The 18770-nt window shown below is 40.0% G+C and overlaps 1 protein-coding gene and 2 long non-coding RNA genes across 3 annotated transcripts in view; 1 reads left to right on the plus strand and 2 right to left on the minus strand.

Annotated features, from left to right (window-relative positions):
• Window positions 1-9252, minus strand: part of LOC139028295 (immunoglobulin superfamily DCC subclass member 3-like) — a 35368-nt gene extending 26116 nt beyond the window's left edge. The window contains exon 1 of the mRNA XM_070445298.1: window positions 8863-9252. Within this exon, the coding sequence (XP_070301399.1) occupies window positions 8863-8926 (64 nt within the window). The 5' untranslated portion in view covers window positions 8927-9252. The remainder of the gene's footprint in view (window positions 1-8862) is intronic.
• A 712-nt stretch (window positions 9253-9964) lies between these two features.
• LOC139028316 (uncharacterized) overlaps window positions 9965-18770 on the plus strand; it is a 26822-nt gene continuing 18016 nt past the window's right edge. The window contains exon 1 of the long non-coding RNA XR_011480491.1: window positions 9965-10135. This is a non-coding gene — a long non-coding RNA (uncharacterized lncRNA). The remainder of the gene's footprint in view (window positions 10136-18770) is intronic.
• Window positions 12414-18168, minus strand: LOC139028315 (uncharacterized). Its single transcript, XR_011480490.1, has 2 exons — window positions 14260-18168; window positions 12414-14209 (listed from the first exon to the last, which is right to left on the minus strand). It is a non-coding gene; the product is annotated as an uncharacterized lncRNA (long non-coding RNA).

Below are 18770 nucleotides of genomic sequence, written 5' to 3' on the forward strand. Positions count from 1 at the left end.
TCCCAGGTAAGAAGTTTTAGGTTGTAGTTATTATAGGAATTATAGGACTATTTCTTCTATACGATTTGTATTTCATATACCTTTGACTATTGGATGTTCTTATAGGCACTTTAGTATTGCCAGTGTAACAGTATAGCTTCCATCCCTCTCCTTGCTCCTACCTGGGCTCGAACCAGGAACACATTGACAACAGCCACCCTCGAAGCAGCGTTACCCATGCAGAGCAAGGGGAACAACTACTCCAAGTCTCAGAGCGAGTGACGTTTGAAACGCTATTAGCGCGCACCCCGCTAACTAGCTAGCCATTTCACATCGGTTACACCAGCCTAATCTCGGGAGTCGATAGGCTTGAAGTCATAAACAACGCAATGCTTAAAGCATTGCGAAGAGCTGCTGGCAAAACGCACAAAAGTGCTGTTTTAAATGAATGCTTACGAGCCTGCTGGTGCCTACCATCGCTCAGTCAGACTGATCTATCAAATCATAGACTTAATTATAACATAATAACACACAGAAATACAAGCCTTAGGTCATTAATATGGTCGAATCCGGAAACTATCATCTCGAAAACAAAACGTTTATTCTTTCAGTGAAATACGGAACCGTTCCGTATTTTATCTAACGGGTGGCATCCATAAGTCTAAATATTCCTGTAACATTGCACAACCTTCAATGTTATGTCATAATTACGTAAAAAATTAGTTCGCAATGAGCCAGGCAGCCCAAACTGTTGCATATACTCTGACTCTGCGTGCAATGAACGCAAGAGAAGTGACACAATTTCACCTGGTTAATATTGCCTGCTAACCTGGATTTCTTTTAGCTAAATATGCAGGTTTAAAAATATATACTTATGTGTATTGATTTTAAGAAAGGCATTGATGTTTATGGTTAGGTACACGTTGGAGCAACGACAGTCCGTTTTCGCGAATTCGCACTGCATCGATTATATGCAACGCAGGACACGCTAGATAAACTAGTAATATCATCAACCATGTGTAGTTATAACTAGTGATTATGATTGATTGATTGTTTTTTATAAGATAAGTTTAATGCTAGCTAGCAACTTACCTTGGCTTCTTACTGCATTCGCGTAACAGGCGGTCTCCTCGTGAGGCAGGTGGTTAGAGCGTTGCACTAATTAACCATAAGGTTGCAAGATTGAATCCCTGAGCTGACAAGGTAAAAATCTGCCCCTGAACAAGGCAGTTAACCCACCGTTCCTAGGCTGTCATTGAAAATAAGAATGTGTTCTTAACTGACTTGCCTAGTTAAATAAAGGTGTAAAAAAAAAAATATAATAATAAATCGGCAAAATCGGCGTCCAAAATTACCGATTTCCGATTGTTATGAAAACTTGAAATTGGCCCTAATTAATCCGCCATTCCGATTAATCGGGTCGACCTAATCATTACACAGGGGCATCTTGTGCTGGGGGCAATAAAAGCCCACTCTAAAATGTGCAGTGTGGTCACACAACACAATGCCACAGTTTTGAGGGAGTGTGCAGTTGGCATGCTGACTGCAAGAATGTCCACCAGAGCTGTTTCCAGATAATTGAATGTTAATTTCTCTACCATAAGCCGCCTCCAACGTGATTTTAGAGAATTTGGCAGTATGTCCAACCGGCTTCACAACCGCAGACCACGTGTATGGCGTTGTGTGGGTGTGCGGTTTGCTGATAACAACGTTGGGAACAGTGTGCCCTATCGATGGCAATTTGAATGCACAAAAATACCGTGACGAGATCCTGAGGCCCATTAAAAGTCCCATAAAAGTGAAGCTTAGCGGAGTCTTCTGCACCTCCGTGCTCTCAGTATCAGGTTTCAGCTGCTGAAGGACTAAGCACTAACAGTCCCTGCCTCGGACCCAGGAATCTGGGCGGGAGGGGCAGCACAGGGGTCAGCAGAGAGGACCTCCGGCGTCATCCCTCAAATCCCATCCCAGGAATACTCCCCTTTAAGTGCAGACAAGGAATGCATTGACATGCTCTCCTTTCTAACCGTTTCCCTCCCTCTCTCTCTCTGCGAGGTAAGTAAAGCTCCTACGAGACCAAAGAGACATCAGCGCTACCGCCTCTGAAAAACAAAGGGGTGGTGAAATATTTAACCCCTTGCTGGCCGTGCTGCCCGCACAGAGCTCTCTGCTCCGCTGCCCCAACAAAGCCTGAGCGTTCCACACACACAGGAAGCCAGCGCAGTCAGCACTGCTACCAGTACATGAACAGCAAACGAAGAGGACGCGGGTACAAAGGCAATCAGTCACGCTTTCTGTTATGGGCAAAACAATGTTGGAAGCTAAAACACCCATTAGACACTAAAAAGCTTCTAGACACAAATAAAGCGTTAGAGGATACAAAAGTGTTACATTATACATATTCTTAGGAGACAGAGGGGGCTCTGTTTCTGACCTCTGGATATAGAAGAGATGTTCATGTCAAGCTTTCAAAACTGTTACAGGGCATTAATAGATGTTATCCAGCATCAGAAACCCAGATAAAATCTCAATCCAAGTAGTGTTTCGTCGCCCGTAGTAACATCAACAAACTGAATCCGTGTTATTATCATGTCAGTGATTTCAAGAGCAGCAGAACATGGCTTTATTAAGGTATTACACAGAGATGAATGCATTGAATGCATTGCAGTGTGTCCTTTTAAGCTGAACAGGAAGCTGATGAATTCAATGAATGTGTTGGTTTTTAAATGAATAAAGCATGGAGAGAGAGCAGGGTCCTGCAGCTTTTCAAATGATAGCTTTGACTGATTGGCTCATCAATGTCATCAGATAGACTCGGAGGTCTGTGGACTCTCACAAAGCACTGATGACTGCCTCCAAGACATTAAAAATGAATGTCCACATGGAACATTCATGACTGCTTCCAACACTGTCTTTGTAATCAACATGTATGAAAAAAAGGAGAAGAGGAGAGGTGTAATAACAGACGGGTAAGAAGAGAGAGAGAGGGGAGAGAGGGAAACAGAGAGAGGTGGACAGCATTACCAGCACATGGGCACAGCAGAAGCACTGAGCACCTAGCTAAGCTTTAGAGGGGTCAGGGTTATGGATGAGGAGGGGAGGGATGGCTGGCTGGCTGGCCATGTGTGTGTTGTGTGCTGTGCTGCTGGGTGCTGTGCTGTGTGGAACAGGAGAAGAGAGGCCAGCACAGCTGTAGATGCCAGAGGTCAGAGAAGAGCCACACTGTCAAAGAGACTGAGAAAGAGGCACACACAGTCAGGCAGACCCCTCCTCTTAATGCTCCCTTTAACAAGGGGAAGGGGACCCTGGGGTTTGGGATTACCACCGTGGGAGACCAGAAGCCTGCCAGGCTGAGAGAGACAACTGTTGGCTCGCGCTCGGGCTTACTACTGGCATTCAATAAACCCACCGTGCTACTGTACGAAGGACTGGAGGGAGGGAGGCATCCACAGCCTCACAAACAAACTGCTGCATTTGGCTAAATAATAACCAAGCTCTTATCAACATTGTTAGAGATCAAGCGGTCAAAGCTGCAGCACAGCACATTCTGTTGCGGAGCAAAAACACATAAAAAGCTTGGTTTAATCAATCACAGACAGTGAGCATCCTGAACACTGCAGAACAATGCATACTTAATGCTCCCATAATTTCCTCCTCAGTAAAAAGCACTCCTGGGTAATTTGTCCCGTGTCACATGAGGCACTTCAATTTCAGCAGCCACTGCTGTTGTTGTCTAATCAAACCCATACAGTCACAGATCTGGATCAGAGCATTACAATGCAATCAAGAGGCAGGTCTCAATTACAGATGCTTCCTCCCAATGAAGTTTTTATGTGAGAATTGCCAGAACAATCTGAGATACCCAAAAACTTTTGGGGGCTATCCTTGCATGGAATCGCCCAAATAAATGTTTATGGTCAATCAACCATGTATTTAATTATTTTTGGAAAGGGCACACAGAGCTTGTTTTGCCACTTATAGATGTCCCCCAGTGTTTGTTATGAAGTTGACATGTTAATGAAGGAAAGTCCCCCAGTAAAATACTACTTGAGTAAAAGTCTAAAAGTATTTGGTTTTAAAAATATACTTAAGTATCTAAAGTAAATATAATAGCAAAAATATACTTAAGTATCAAAAGGAAAAGTATAAATCATTTCAAATTCCTTATATTAAGCAAACCAGATGGCACCATTCTTTTTTTTGTGTGTGGGGGGGGGGGCACACTCTCTTGAGAAGTGTGTAAATTGGACCATTTCTTGTCCTGCTAAGCATTCAAAATGTAACAAGTACTTTTGGGTTTCAGGGTAAATGTAGGGAGTAAAAAGTACATGATTTTCTTTAGGAATGTAGTGAAATAAAAGTATAAGTTGTCAAAAATATAAATAGTAAAGTCAAGTACAGATACTCCCCAAAAAACAAGTAGTCAAAAATCTAAATAGTAAAGTACAGATACCCCCCAAAATATTTTAGTAGTACTTTAAAGTATTTTTACTTAAGTATTTTACACCACCAGTTGACAGAATAGGCACATGTACAGGTAACTGCCAAAATAATGGAAACACTTGAGTAAATGAGGAATACAAAGTATATTAGAAGAAAGAAAGCTGGTGTTTCCACACAGGTGTGGTTCCTGAGTTAATTAAGCTATTAACATCCCACCATGTTTAGGGTCATGAAGAATGGCGTCACATCCCTCCAATAGAATTCCAAACACTAGTAAAATCTATGCCAAGGTGAATTGAATCTGTTCTGGCTCGTGGTGGCCAAACAGCCTATTTTGACACTTTATGTTGGTGTTTCCTTTATTTTGGCTGTTACCTGTATATAGCTTCATTTACATATTTCAATACAATATTTCAGAAAATGTGTATTAAAAATAATCTCATATTTGTGTCTATATTCAACTCTTAATGGACATTTTGATATACGTATATATAGATTTAAAAAAGATTGTATTCGGTGTAGTGCCTGGCATTAGCCTATGGAGGATACTATCAAGGCTACCTGTAGTTATGTAGTTCTGAGGTAGAATGGCTTCTGTTGACAAAAAATGTGTCATGCTAGATTTCCATCAAGAAATTAGACCCTGTTTCATTCTCTGTAACATCCATAATGGTGTGTTTTCCTCTCTAAAGTAATAACAGAAATTACATTAAAATGATAGTTTTTGTGTTCAGCCAAGTCTTTTCTTCGAAATGGCTATCTCTGACAGCAGCCAATCAGACTCTGTAACATCCATAACGGAGGGTGTAACATCCATAACGGTCATCTTCCTGTCTAAAGTTTTAAAAAACTATCGCTGACAGCAGCCAATCGTGGAGGTAAACGTCACACACCTCCACACCTCTGCTATGTTTACAGCACTTTGCCGTGGGAGATCAAAACATTATCTTTAATTCTTGGGTAGACCCTGTAAGTAAAGACTATATGTTTGTACACTTATCCACAGGCATCTACCCATGTCAATTATGAATCAACAAACTTCCTTTTGCTCCTCATACTATAAACACACAGACACACGCACACGCACACACACAGACGCACACGCACACACACACACACACACACACACACACACACACACACACACACACACACACACACACACACACACACACACCACACACACACACACACACACACACACACACACACACACACACACACACACACACACACACACACACACACACACACACACACACACACACAGCCTGCAACAGGGTGCCCTTCACCTTTCAATGATCAAAGCAATAAAGCTGAACCCAACAGAATAATCACAACACCAGGAAGATGATATTGACAAGAAATATGCACTAACAATGGTCCCACTATAAGCTCTAAGAAAATGTGCATTTCATACAAATTACAACTGTTTGCATTGTGATGATGACTCACCCTGGCCAATGCAGTAACTCCCACCTGCTTCAATCAACAATATTCCTATGTCTAGTTCCCTCTAAAAGGTAGTCCGGCGGTCTGACATGTGTCCATAACATTGTCAACACATGGTCATTCCCTATGGGATAGGTGCACCTGAGGTCTCTGTGTAGACTACTCATCAGTATCTTTCACCAAACTAACATAGAAGAATAACAGTTGTGTGTGCAGTCTATGGCTAGCCTACAAATTATATTACAGGGTCCAAGATGAACCTCACAAGAATAACACAAGTAAACAACAATAGCATCCTTATAGTGAATGTGACTAACAAAATCATTTGTTTCACGATTCAAATCCAAACAACCAATAAGAAAGATTTATGCTAATTGGGAGACGTTGCTGTTGTTCAGCCAATACGAGTTTTTGTTGTTGCTGTTGTTACTGTTGCTATTTGTCTTTATTTTGAACAAACATCTAACAGTGCACACCTCTCTGGTCATACCTTGCAGAATGAAAACAAAAAATGGACTGTTCTATTCAAGCTTCACTACAGCTTCTAACCATACACCTTCTTACCTCAGTGGTTCTGTGGTCATCCTCATATTGACTGAAACTTTAAACGGCACAAAAAGTGATTCCATCTTTGCAGGATTAGTGAAACAAATCAATTGAAACTATTTCATTTCTCTTAGATGTGTCGGCTAGAATACATCACAACAACTCCCCTATAACACTCACTAGCCACAAACAAAGAACTCAAAGGCCCCAAATTACAAATGTATGCATCATGTTTACTCCTTCACTCCTCCTTCACTCCTCCTTCTTTACTCCTCACTCCTCCTTCCTTACTTCCTCACTCCTCCTTCCTTACTCCTTCACTCCTCCTTCCTTACTACTTCACTCCTTCTTCACTCCTCCTTCCTTACTCATTCACTCCTCCTTCCTTACTTCCTCACTCCTCCTTCCTTACTCCTTCACTCCTCCTTCCTTACTCCTTCACTCCTCCTTCCTTACTACTTCACTCCTCATTCCTTACTCTTTCACTCCTCCTTCTTTACTACTTCACTCCTCCTTCTTTACTCCTTCACTCCTCCTTCCTTACTCATCCACTGCTTCTTCTTTACTTCTTCATTCCTCATTCCTTACTCCTTCACTTCTCCTCTTTACTCCTTCACTCCTCCTTCCTTACTACTTCACTCCTCATTCCTTACTCCTTCACTTCTCCTTCTTTACTCCTTCACTCCTCCTTCCTTACTACTTCACTCCTCATTCCTTACTCCTTCACTCCTCCTTCCTTACTCCTTCACTCCTCCTTCTTTACTACTTCACTCCTCCTTCCTTACTCCTTCACTCCTCCTTTGTTACCCTCCATACTACTGCTCCAGTCTTGACTGGAAATGTGATTACATGGGTGGTGTGCTCCTGTGGGTGTCTATGGCATGATGCTCATCATTAAAGCATCCCTCTATCCGGGTTACATGCTGGGAAATGGGGCCTCGCATTGAGGGACTAAAAACTGTCAATCATACTGAACAAAGGAGCCAAGAACATTTTAAAAAGAAGTTCATCTGTACAAATATTCTCCTCAGCGGGCAATAACTGCTGTCTTTTTTATTCATTCTCACAGCAATAAATTGACTACACAAAGACTCAGTCAATTAAAGCTATCTCCCCCTATGACAGATYATAAGCGCAGCAGTGCTCAGTGCTCGGATAAAAAAAGGCTAATATGCTCTATGCAGACAAGTGCAAGTATGAACTGTCCAAACATCACTGCTATTATGTAAAATGTTTAATATTTGGTTTTAGATTAATTACATTTTAGATGAATAACACAAATACCTACCTACACAATATTTAAATGTACTGTTCATAAGCGGCGGGGAAAGGGAGGCAGAGGGATGGCAGAACATAATGGGAATGGCAATAAAATGGAATTTAAAAAGTTAGAACATTCCATCAATGCATAAAAGGCTGGTTTGTGTGTATCAATGGTAAGGATTCATGTGACCACAGCCAAGAAAGGAAGGAGATACTAGTCTTTCAAGCACTCTTTGGCACAGAGAGTGTATTTGGCACAAACCAACACAACAGGACACACACACTCACACCTAAGAACCACATGGACTATAATGGGTATAAACAATTATCATTCTTATTTTTAACACATTCAATTAATAGGATAGCCTACTTAAACATCATACAATCCCAATCACATAATAACCTATTGTTGTTGTTATTATTACTATTATTGTTAGGCCTATTATTAGGCTATTATTATTATTATTATCAATATCATCATAATTATATGATAATAATTAGCCTACCACTTTTTCTTGGTTCAAGTCGTAGGCTACAATGGTAGGAGCCTATCATCATCATCATCATCATCATCATCTGCCTATATCATTTTCCGGGTGTGAGGTTATTATACAATTATGCAACAGACCCTATGTGGGTTAACCTATGTGTTTTCTAGGACGTAGTTCTGCTGCACGTGGCTACAGTACAATAAAACCATAGGGCGCATGGATTCAAGATACATTTTTAAAGCAACAACCATGTTGTTATATAGGCTAATATGAGGATATTTTCAAAGAGTGTCAAACAAGTTTGTGCCAGCTACACATCACCACCGGCTCAAGTGTGAGATCATTGATACAGAAATATCCGTTTCTAAATTCCATTGGCACACATTCACAAACACACCAATATAATACACATGGAACTGAATGGAACTGAATTCCCCAAATGAAGATGAACGTTCAAGGAATAAACGCAAGAGAAGAATATGGTCAAGTTCACGTCCAGCCGAGATGCTCCTATAGTTTCGTTCAACCATGTCTGCAGCAGAAATGGTATAGAAATATAGGGCTAGATATTATGCACTATCTTTGGTCTGTAGCACCAGCTTCTGATAGGGGCAAAATGCGGTTCCGTTCCAAAAAGGTGTTATCCTGCAGAGGTAGTAGTAGCCTAGAAAGGATATCAGTAAACACTTACCGACTAAAGCGTTGAGGAGTAATCCAAAAATGCATGGAACAAGGCAGAGCCTTCTGGTAGCCATTTAATCACTTTGAAATATATTACGATACTAAAAACAACGTGAGGCGATCAGAATAAAACAGACATACAGCTAGCTCTTCATGTTCATGAACTACAACAATTGGTGGCTCGCAGGGGTAGAACTTGCTTGCGCCATTTTGCACATCTATCAGGAATCTGTCAGCATCTCGTGCTCTCTCCTCTATTCCTCTGTATCCCAGAGCCGCTGCCTCACAAACATATCCACGTTGTAGCTTTTACCACGAACTACACTTCTCTTCCATCTGTCTCCCCTCCTCCCTCTACTGCATTCGCTAAATCTTTTTTTTTTTTAGGAGTCTCTACTCTGGGAACAAAAGCGACTAGACCGCTGCACTGCACTCACAAGGCATATATATATATATATATATATATATACAGTAAAGCCACTATTAAGCTATTTTCAGTTTGCAAGTGGATTTATATTGAAAAAAAAGATACCGTAATTTTTACTATTAGACTTCTCACTACTGTATCCAAATAATTGATTCCCATCGTTATAGGCTAAGCCAAATGTATAAACGTTTGCGAGTTGTAGCCTAACATTAATTTAATGTTTTCTAATGTGTTGTTTAGGCATATAATACTACTATAATACAAATAATAATACTTAATGTAATGAATAATATTCGAACAATGCTGTTATCTGTTGAGTTGTATTACTAGTATTATGAAATATAATAATACATCATGTTAGTCAAGGACAAATGAATGAAATATAAAAGGTGTTAAAGTGTGAAATGAAAACAACAATGTCAAAGTGCGCTCACAAATCACCCCTTATGCTGCTCGACATTTCCAGTGATTTATTGTGCATCAATTATTGTGGACCACTTTTGTACCACATTGGAAAAAAACGATGTTACACGGTCGACCAAGAGGAGAGGAGTGACATCTAACGGTGAGGAATAGTGTTGCAATTTATCAGCACAGCGTCATTACGTGGAATTCCCCAATAGAAGCGCTGTTGTAGCGTGGTTGCCGCCTCCGTTCAGCGATTATAGGCTACATATTCCCCTCCTTGCTACGCCTGTCATTTGTCAAAGTACAGTGTGTGTGTTGGCTAATTCTAAATCCACTCAGAAAGTTTCCTTAAGAGAGGGACAAATAATAGGTAACTGAAATGAGCATAACAAAATTGTAAAAATGTAAGGAAGTCATGATGATCTGCATGTGCGAGGAATGAAGAATGGTGAGTTGTGTTTCTTTCCTCTCATTAATGGGATGCAACTGAAGCAAACGTGCTGTAGCTCGATTAAATCGTGTAGGCTAATATTTTTTCCATATATCATTATTTCTTTCTCATTACTGAGGCCTCTAACCATTTTAAACAACATGATCTTGCATTAACACTGCCTCCACACATTGTTGGTTGTTGTTCTTCAAATTCTATATTGCGCCAAGTTTGCGCGCACCCCATGTTCCATTACGTTGTCATGGAATATATTAATGCTGCTTCCAACCATATAATTAAGAATTCGAAGAATTGAATAGGATCTCTATGTTTCCAACTACCAATCAGCAACTGCACCGCAAATCTGTCTGCATATTGAACGATAAGTTTGCCGAAAGGCCAGTCTCTTTGGCAAATGACAGGAGTGGAATGTTAGCTAAAAATACTGATATCCAGACTACAATTACTGTAATTGCAGGCAATCTTAGAAGGTGACATTTCAGAATATGTTGCAAGTAGGCCTAGATGAAATGCCTATAGGTAAAGTAGCTTGTAAAGTAACTGTGGTGTACTGCTATATTGCATGACCACCTTTATAGCATACGGTAGGCCTAGCCTATGGTCCAGGAAGGCTCAATCACAATTTGTCATTACAAATATAAATATGCCTATTCATGGACTGTTTACTCTTTAGGGTAGCTCTGTCCACTTTCATTAATTTCATGATAATATTGTGCTCTCCATATACCCAAAACACAACAAAAGGCTTTTATGTAGGCCTACCAAAGTTGTTATTCTACTCCATTATGTCACTATGCATAAGGCAATCCTACTATGCAAACTAAATTGCCATTAGTTATCCTTAGTAATGGACAGGTTTGATTCTGTTAATAGGCCCACCTCTTATGGTGTGATTGCAATCTTAGAGGTTGTAATTTACATCTTATTATCCCCCCTCTCTTGTTCTACGCGCCTGGTGCCTCGGCTTAAGGTAGCCTAATGGAACCAAGTAATACACCTACTGTAAGTCTGCAACACTAACTGACTGTCATCTGGAAGAGAGGATACATGTGAGAAATATTCAAAGATAAAGCCTCTGTTTTTCTCCAAGATGAACTATTGTAATCACAAAACCACACATACCTCCTAGTAAGTGCTTCAAAGATGATAAGTTGGGCTACTTTTTATTCTTTAATTGATATATAATTACAGTGTGCACATAATGTTTCTCCTATTTTAGGGTATGGCCTGTGTTCCACCTAGGTGTAACGAATTGAGAGTTGTGGGAATGTTCATTTTTGGTTTCCCATTGGTTCTGGGAACGAAGCCATACGTGTCCTGACCAGTAAAACCACATGTTTTATTCATGTTCTGAGAACGGAAATGAAAGGTTATTTGAAGGTAATTAAATAATGTTCTGGGAACGTTCTCTAAATGTGAATATTTTGAAGGGCATTTTAAGGTTATTTTGAGGTTTATGAATAACTTCCTGTTTCAATAAGACTTTTAATATCACTACTAGCTTAGGTTAACTGTTTTCAACTCCAAGCACAGATAGGACACATGGAAATTAATTTGTTTAGGCATTAATCATGCAAACACATTTCTTCTTTATTGTGGCACAGCATCAGTGAGATTCTAACCCATGATCTTCTGTTTTTTATCCATACAACCTTCCCACAACATTTTGTGAAAGGTGCAGGATAGTTGATTGGTTTTGGAACATTCTCAGCACATTTGAGGAACTTGACAAAAAAGTAATTTTCTTGGTATTTCATTACTTTAACAGAACGTTACATTTAATGATTGATGATGTTCTATGAACGTTTTCCAACTGGTTTGACATTGTGAATGTTCTCAAATAGTTAAAACATTTCTTCTGTGGGAATTTCTATACATCAACATAACATTTCCTACAGGTTTCCTCATGGTTCTATTTAAAGTCATGTTCTCAGAACATTGAGAACTTTCCATAAAAACCAAAAGAAAACAGTGAAGTTGAAAGTTTCTTCTAATGTTTTTTAAAAACGTATATATTCCGTTCTCATGTCAACAAAACTCTCTTTATCCTCTATCTTGTTAAGTGTGTTGGCCGCGCCACACCTGATCTTATGTGCTKGCTGGGCACTGACACCGGTTACACAGAGAACAGAGAACCAAGAACAGTCAAGGCACTGCTCTCCATGTCCATAAGTATCCTTACATGGTTGTTCATGGGTGACTGTAATATTAGTGAAACATCAAGACTAAAGATTATCAGGTGGTCAAAGAAGGGTTACAAACAGTCAGACAAATCTTTGCTCAGTTATCCTCATCTCTTTATTAAGATGTTTTATTTACACAACAGTAGTTTGCTCAGACATCTTGAGTTGCTGTGAGTTGGACAAGTTCACTGATGGTAACACAGTGTGGATAAACTTCTAAAAAAAACAAGATTACTTCTCATCCATGTCCACAACTTTGGCCAGCCATATGTACACTAAGTGTACAAAACATTAAGAATACCTGCTCTTTCCACGAGTTAGACTGACCAGGTGAATCCAGGTGAAAGACATGATCCCTTATTGATGTCACCTGTTAAATCCACTTCAATCAGTGTAGCTGAAGGGGAGGAGACAGGTTAAATAATTAATTTCAAGCCTTGAGACAATTGAGACATGGATTGTGTATGTGTGCCATTCAGAGGGTGAATGGGCAAGACAAAAATACTTAAGTGCCTTTGAAAGGGCTATGGTAGTAGGTGTGAGGCGCACTGGTTTGAGTGTGTCAAAAACTTCAATGCTGCTGGGTTTTTCCACCCTCAACAGTTTCCTGTGTGTATCAAGAATGGTCCACCAGCCAAAGAACATCCAGCTGAAAGGGGTGCAACTCAATATTAGGAAGGTGATCCTAATGTTTTGTACACTCAGAGTATATGTTACAGCCATCTCCTAAACTAAAAGTTTCATCAGGGATTTATCGCTAACACTTGAGTCAACCTTGGCTCCAAACATCCTCCAATTTTTTAAGACCAAGTTAAATTACACTTCTTGACACTGACCGTCTGAAGTTGCCATGGCCCCAACTTCCATAAGAATTTAATAAAACAATGCTGGAATGCATAAAAAGGGGAAGACATATTACTGTGCAAAGCTGATGCCAACAGGGAAGGGGCCATGTGTAGTGATGGACAGGTGTGTTAATCAGCGAGGATGGCTGTGACGACACACTGTGCAAGAGGGAGAGAAGAGCATCCGAGCACTGCCCGACGTACGTAATGTAGCACCGACTCACTCATWGACACCCTCTACTGCCTCTGTCACGCAGCGATACCGCCGCCAARATGTTATTCCTACTTTCACAATGCAAACGCTTTTTCAAGACACTGCACACATACACATATGAAGATAATAGAAGTGCTAATTCACAAGAAGTGCTCCAACAACAAGAGTTGACGATGATAGCGCGAGTGAGTATGACGTGAAAGAGGTTGCATACATACGACACATTGGAAATAATGTACTGTAAAAAAAAAAGACTGAGTTCTGCTGGTGGCACAAGACTAGGGTCTCTATGATTGGACATTCTGGATAAAGCACAGTTCAGCTGGTTAAGAAGTAGAAGAATGCACAAATGTGACATCACTGGACAAGGTAGCTCACCACAAAGCACCAGAAGACACAGAGCCAGAATACATTGATTCATTTTTTTTTTTTACAAAACTAAAAGCTAAATAATATATGCCAGAAACTTCTATCCGAATCTGTGTATCAGCGTTTGTTTCGTGTTTTTCAGGATTACAAGTGGTGAGGTTTTGTTTGACAACTAATGACATGCTTCAGAGTCGGGTATACTGTACATGCTGGCAAGTCCTCTACAGTTTTATGCAAAGACAGACTACCTGAGTAGAGAACAGTAAAGACCAGTATTCTACAGAAATGTCTGCACTGAGAGGAAAGACCTGCAGGTAGACATTCCTCTTCAACAATCAATCACCGCTTCACAACTCCACTCTTCTTGGCACTGATATCACACGGGTTTCCCTTCACTACTTTCCCTAACCTCACCCCTACTTGCCTTCACCGTCCTCCCCTTACCTCCCTGCCCTCATCCCTCTCTTCACATCACCCCCCACCTCCCTGCCCTCATCCCTCTCTTCACACCCCCGCCCCCCCCACCTCCCTGCACCTGCATCCACTCACCACTCAAGGGTTTATTCTTAGAGTCAAAAATAAATCCACTGCAACAAGTGATATTTCCAGCTGAGATAAGACAAGACAAGCAGTCTACTGTATTACGTCATCTTCTGCCAGCTTGGCTCCCACAAAAGGATTCTTATAAACACAATTTCCATTATTCATAATGATCTTCATAAAATTAACAAGTAACCAACAAAATGAGGTATTCTATTGATAAGAGTTCTATGAAAAAGAGAGGATCCCGTTATTTAACTAATGTGCATATTTGATCAGATTAGAGCAAGATATTACTACATTGAGCATCATATCTGTTTACTCTGGGCAAAGATGCTTACAGTAAGGAACACTATGTACTGTAAGATATGTGGTTAGAAGGAAATAGTAAAAAGAACTAASTGAACTTCGTCAGTGAGAGCACACATTCTTTATGCTGGAGGCGGTTTTAGGTCTTCAACGCTGGCTCTGTTTTCAACAGACCGCACAAAGCCGCTGCAATAGGTGCCCCTCGACTAAGAGTTTGAAACAGAGCTGAGAATGACACTACAAGATGTGTATATTAAAAACAGCCGCTTCAGTAGAAATGTGAGTAAAGAACATGTAACCTCTTCTGTAATGTAGCAACGATACAATACATGCCTGTGAGATTCAAATGAACTGCAAACAGGCACCTTCTCACAGCTTCACTCAGTCTAAAGTAGATATTGGTAGTTCTACTGTATACGGTCCAATTAAATCATGTATTGGGTGGACACCTTTCATTAAAATCTAACTGACTAAATAAACCTGAATGAGTTAATCAGAGCACAATGATTCATTTATTAAAGGGGTTTTGTATCCATAATGACTGGACTAATTGTATAGATTGTAGATGAACTGAGAAAGTTTTCCTGATGATCATGCTGCCGAGGAACAAAGTACTGATCTATTAGACCAGAAGGATTTGTCTTGAGCCAGAACAGGAACATGTAGCGTACGAGACTGAGAATGTATGGGTTGTAAGATGACAACACAAAATGGACATTATTTTGCTTAGATAAAGTTTGAGAATGCCTGATCCTGAGTGAGGTCTGTTCAAAGTATAAAACTGGAATGCTTTAGTTATGAGACTCTTCTATATGCCTCTGAGTTCTAGTACCTATCTGGACTAGCTGAGTCCTCATTCATCTGAGACCATAAGGCTCAATGTCTTGGGCCACGTTTACAACAGGCCCATTATACCTGTATAGTCTTTGATATAGGCATACTCTAATTTAGACAAAAAGCCTCACACAAAGTATGACGAGATATTCTTGTCCTTGTGTGGAGAGACTATTTTGAATAAATATTTTGTTAGGGTACACAAAGGTAAGTATAAGAAATGTAAGCATGCATTATGCTAAATAAAATAATAAAGACGCTTGTTTAAAAATGCTATAAAGGAAGAAATGAAAGCATGAGGGTAATACAAATTAGAGGATCTGTGTTTGTAAGAAGGATTATTTGCAGTGCCAATATAAAGTCTACACCGCCTTTAACTTTTTTCTTCACATTTTGTTGCGTTACAAAGTGGGATTGAAGTAAATTTAATTGTATATTTTTGTCACTGATCTACACAAAATACTCCATAATGTGAAAGTTTAAAGAACATTCTACACATGTTTACAAATTAATAAAACTTAAAAAACTGAAATATAGTTCTTGCACAAGTATTCACCCCTTTGTTTAGGCAAGCCTAAAGTAGTTCAGAAGTAACATTTGGCTTAACAAATCACATAAGTTACATGGACTCTGTGTGAAATAATAGCGTTTGGACTGATTTTTTAACGACTAACCCCTCCTCTGTCCCCCATACATACAACATCTGTAAGGTCCCTCAGTCAACTATTGAATTCCAATCACAGATTCAACTACAAAGACCAGGGAGCTTTTGGAAAGCCTCAAAGAAGGGCAGTGATTGGTAGATGGGTAACAATAACAAATCAGACATTGAATATCTCTTTAAGCATGGTCAAGTTAATAATAATGCTGTGGATGATGTATTAAACCACCCAGAGACATCAAAGATGCAGTCGTCCTTCTGGACAGAGCAGCAGGACAGGAAGGAAACTGCTCAGGGATGTCACCATGAGGCCATAAGGTGATTTTAAAACAGCTATAGAGTTCAATGGCTGTGATGGGAGAAAACGGAGGATGGATCAACAAGATTGTAGTGACTCGACAATAATGACCTAAATGACAGAGTTAAAAGAGAATACAAATATACGGAATACAAATATTTCAAAACATGCATATGTATGCAACAAGGCACTAAAGTAATATTGCAAAAAAAAACACAGCAAATGAATACACCTTTTGGCCTAAATGCAAAGCATTATGTTTTGGGCAAATCCAACACAACACATCACTGAGTTACAGCCTTCTTATTTTCCAGCATGGTGGTGGCTGCATCATGGTATGGGTATGTTTGACATCGGCAAAGACTGTGGAGTTTTCAGGATGAAAAGACAGAGCTAAGCACTGGAAAAATCCTAGGGGAAACCCTGCTTCACTCTGCTTTACACCAGACACCTGGAGAGGAATTCACCTTTCAGCAGGACAATAACCTAAAACACAAAGCCAAATCTACACTGGATTTGCTTACCAAGAAGACGGTGAATGTTCCTGAGAACCAAGTTAGTTTTGACTTAAATCTGTGTGAATTTGTTGGGCAAGACTTGAAAATTGCTGTCTAGCCATTATCCCCAACACCTTGACAGAGCTTGAAGAATTTTTAAAAGAATAATGGGAAAATATTGTGCAATCCAGATGTGCAAAGCTCTTATGTGACTTACCCAAGAAGACTGGGGTGATTCTAACATTTATTGACTCAGTGGGGTGAATACTTACCTAATCAAGTGTTTTATTTTTCATGAATCTTATATATAGAATTTTTCTTCCACTATAAAATTACAGAGTATATAAAAATGTCAATTAAATCCATTTTAATTCCACTTTGTAACGCAACAAAATGTGAAAAAAGTTCAAAGGGGTGTAGACTTTACATGTGGTATTGTGAAAGACCTCAGGCTGGTGAGTCAAAAGTACAAAGAAAGAATGTAAATATGACTGAAAATAGAAGTGGTTTCTAGGCTTATGTCTCTATTCTATTTCCACCCCCCCCCACCTGCAGAGGGAGGAGCCCAGACACAGCTGAGAGAGGATGAGTCAGATGGCATCACAATGGGTGAGGCCTCCCGACGGAGCCTTGTTCCTCTGTAGTAGGTCTAGTAACAGGCTACCATATAGCAGGCCTGGTAACTAAACTGCTGCATGATTTACCTAAGGTGAAAAGTGATTTGCGGTAATTGGTCAATTTTTTTTCTTTTTCTTTTCCGGTCCAAAGTAGATGTAACATTGAGGGGGGGTGAAGACAGTTGGAAACCCAAATCTAACGGAACAACTGGGAAAAGGGCAATAAACAGAGATCTGAGACAGGCCGTTATGTACCATACGTGTCATTTCCTGTAGGTAATACGCATCGATGTATACAGAAAGAGGGGGACAGGAAGTTATTCCTGAAAGTATTGAAGGCTATGAATTAAACAGTTAAAAAACAGATTCTAAAAGATGCACCTATCTGCATGACACAATTAAAATCACCAACAAACCATCCTGTAAAGAAATGAGGTAGTGCTGTTGACTGGGAGCAAAACCAGGAGACCGCTGCTATCATCTAGTCCCCCCCCCCCCCCCCAAATAATGCAAACTATATCTACTACATGTACTGTATGCGGTTCCTTCAAATTTTCTTCATTTGCCTCATTTATTTTCCTTTGTCAACATATTTGTCCTATTTTTATTGAATATAATCATCTAATAATATACAGAGGTTAAAAATGCTCCTAAAATATTAGGCACCTGAGACCCCCAAGCTCAATTCAGGGAATGTTGTGTGTGGATCCTGAGACGCAGGGAGGTTAGAGAGAGAGGAGAGAGAGAGGAGGTCTGCACTCTCAGTGTCTAATATCAGGCTTCTTTCCTGGTGCTGGGGCAGGCGCATCCATACAGTGGCAACGCCAATAGGAACGCTCAGTCATTGGAAAGGAGCCAGAGTGAGAGTGAAAGGGCCACATGGTCACGGTTCTGCTCTATCTTCCTCCATGGTGCTGAATCAAGAGCCTCTTCTACTCATCAGCTGACCAAAGGTAGGTCTTGAAGTACCACACGTCCACGCTCAATCTCAGAGTCCAACAGGTCAAGGCTTATGAAAAAGAGGAATATCCTGCTTTCTACACTATGATTCCGTCATCGTACGTCTGTAATAGGAGCCTGTAGCAAAGTACAGAGTAGGCCAGACTAACATACCTGCTGCTATGCAACAAAAATGAATACCCATACATACTAGACTAAAAAAATATATACTGTATATATTATCACATATAAAACAATGGATTCAAAGTACCTATAAAACTGAGCCAGGAGAAGAAAATCAGATACTGAGGTGCTTTAAAAAAAAA

This window comes from Salvelinus sp. IW2-2015, linkage group LG10, assembly GCF_002910315.2.
Source record: "Salvelinus sp. IW2-2015 linkage group LG10, ASM291031v2, whole genome shotgun sequence".
Classification (NCBI taxonomy): domain Eukaryota; kingdom Metazoa; phylum Chordata; class Actinopteri; order Salmoniformes; family Salmonidae; genus Salvelinus; species Salvelinus sp. IW2-2015.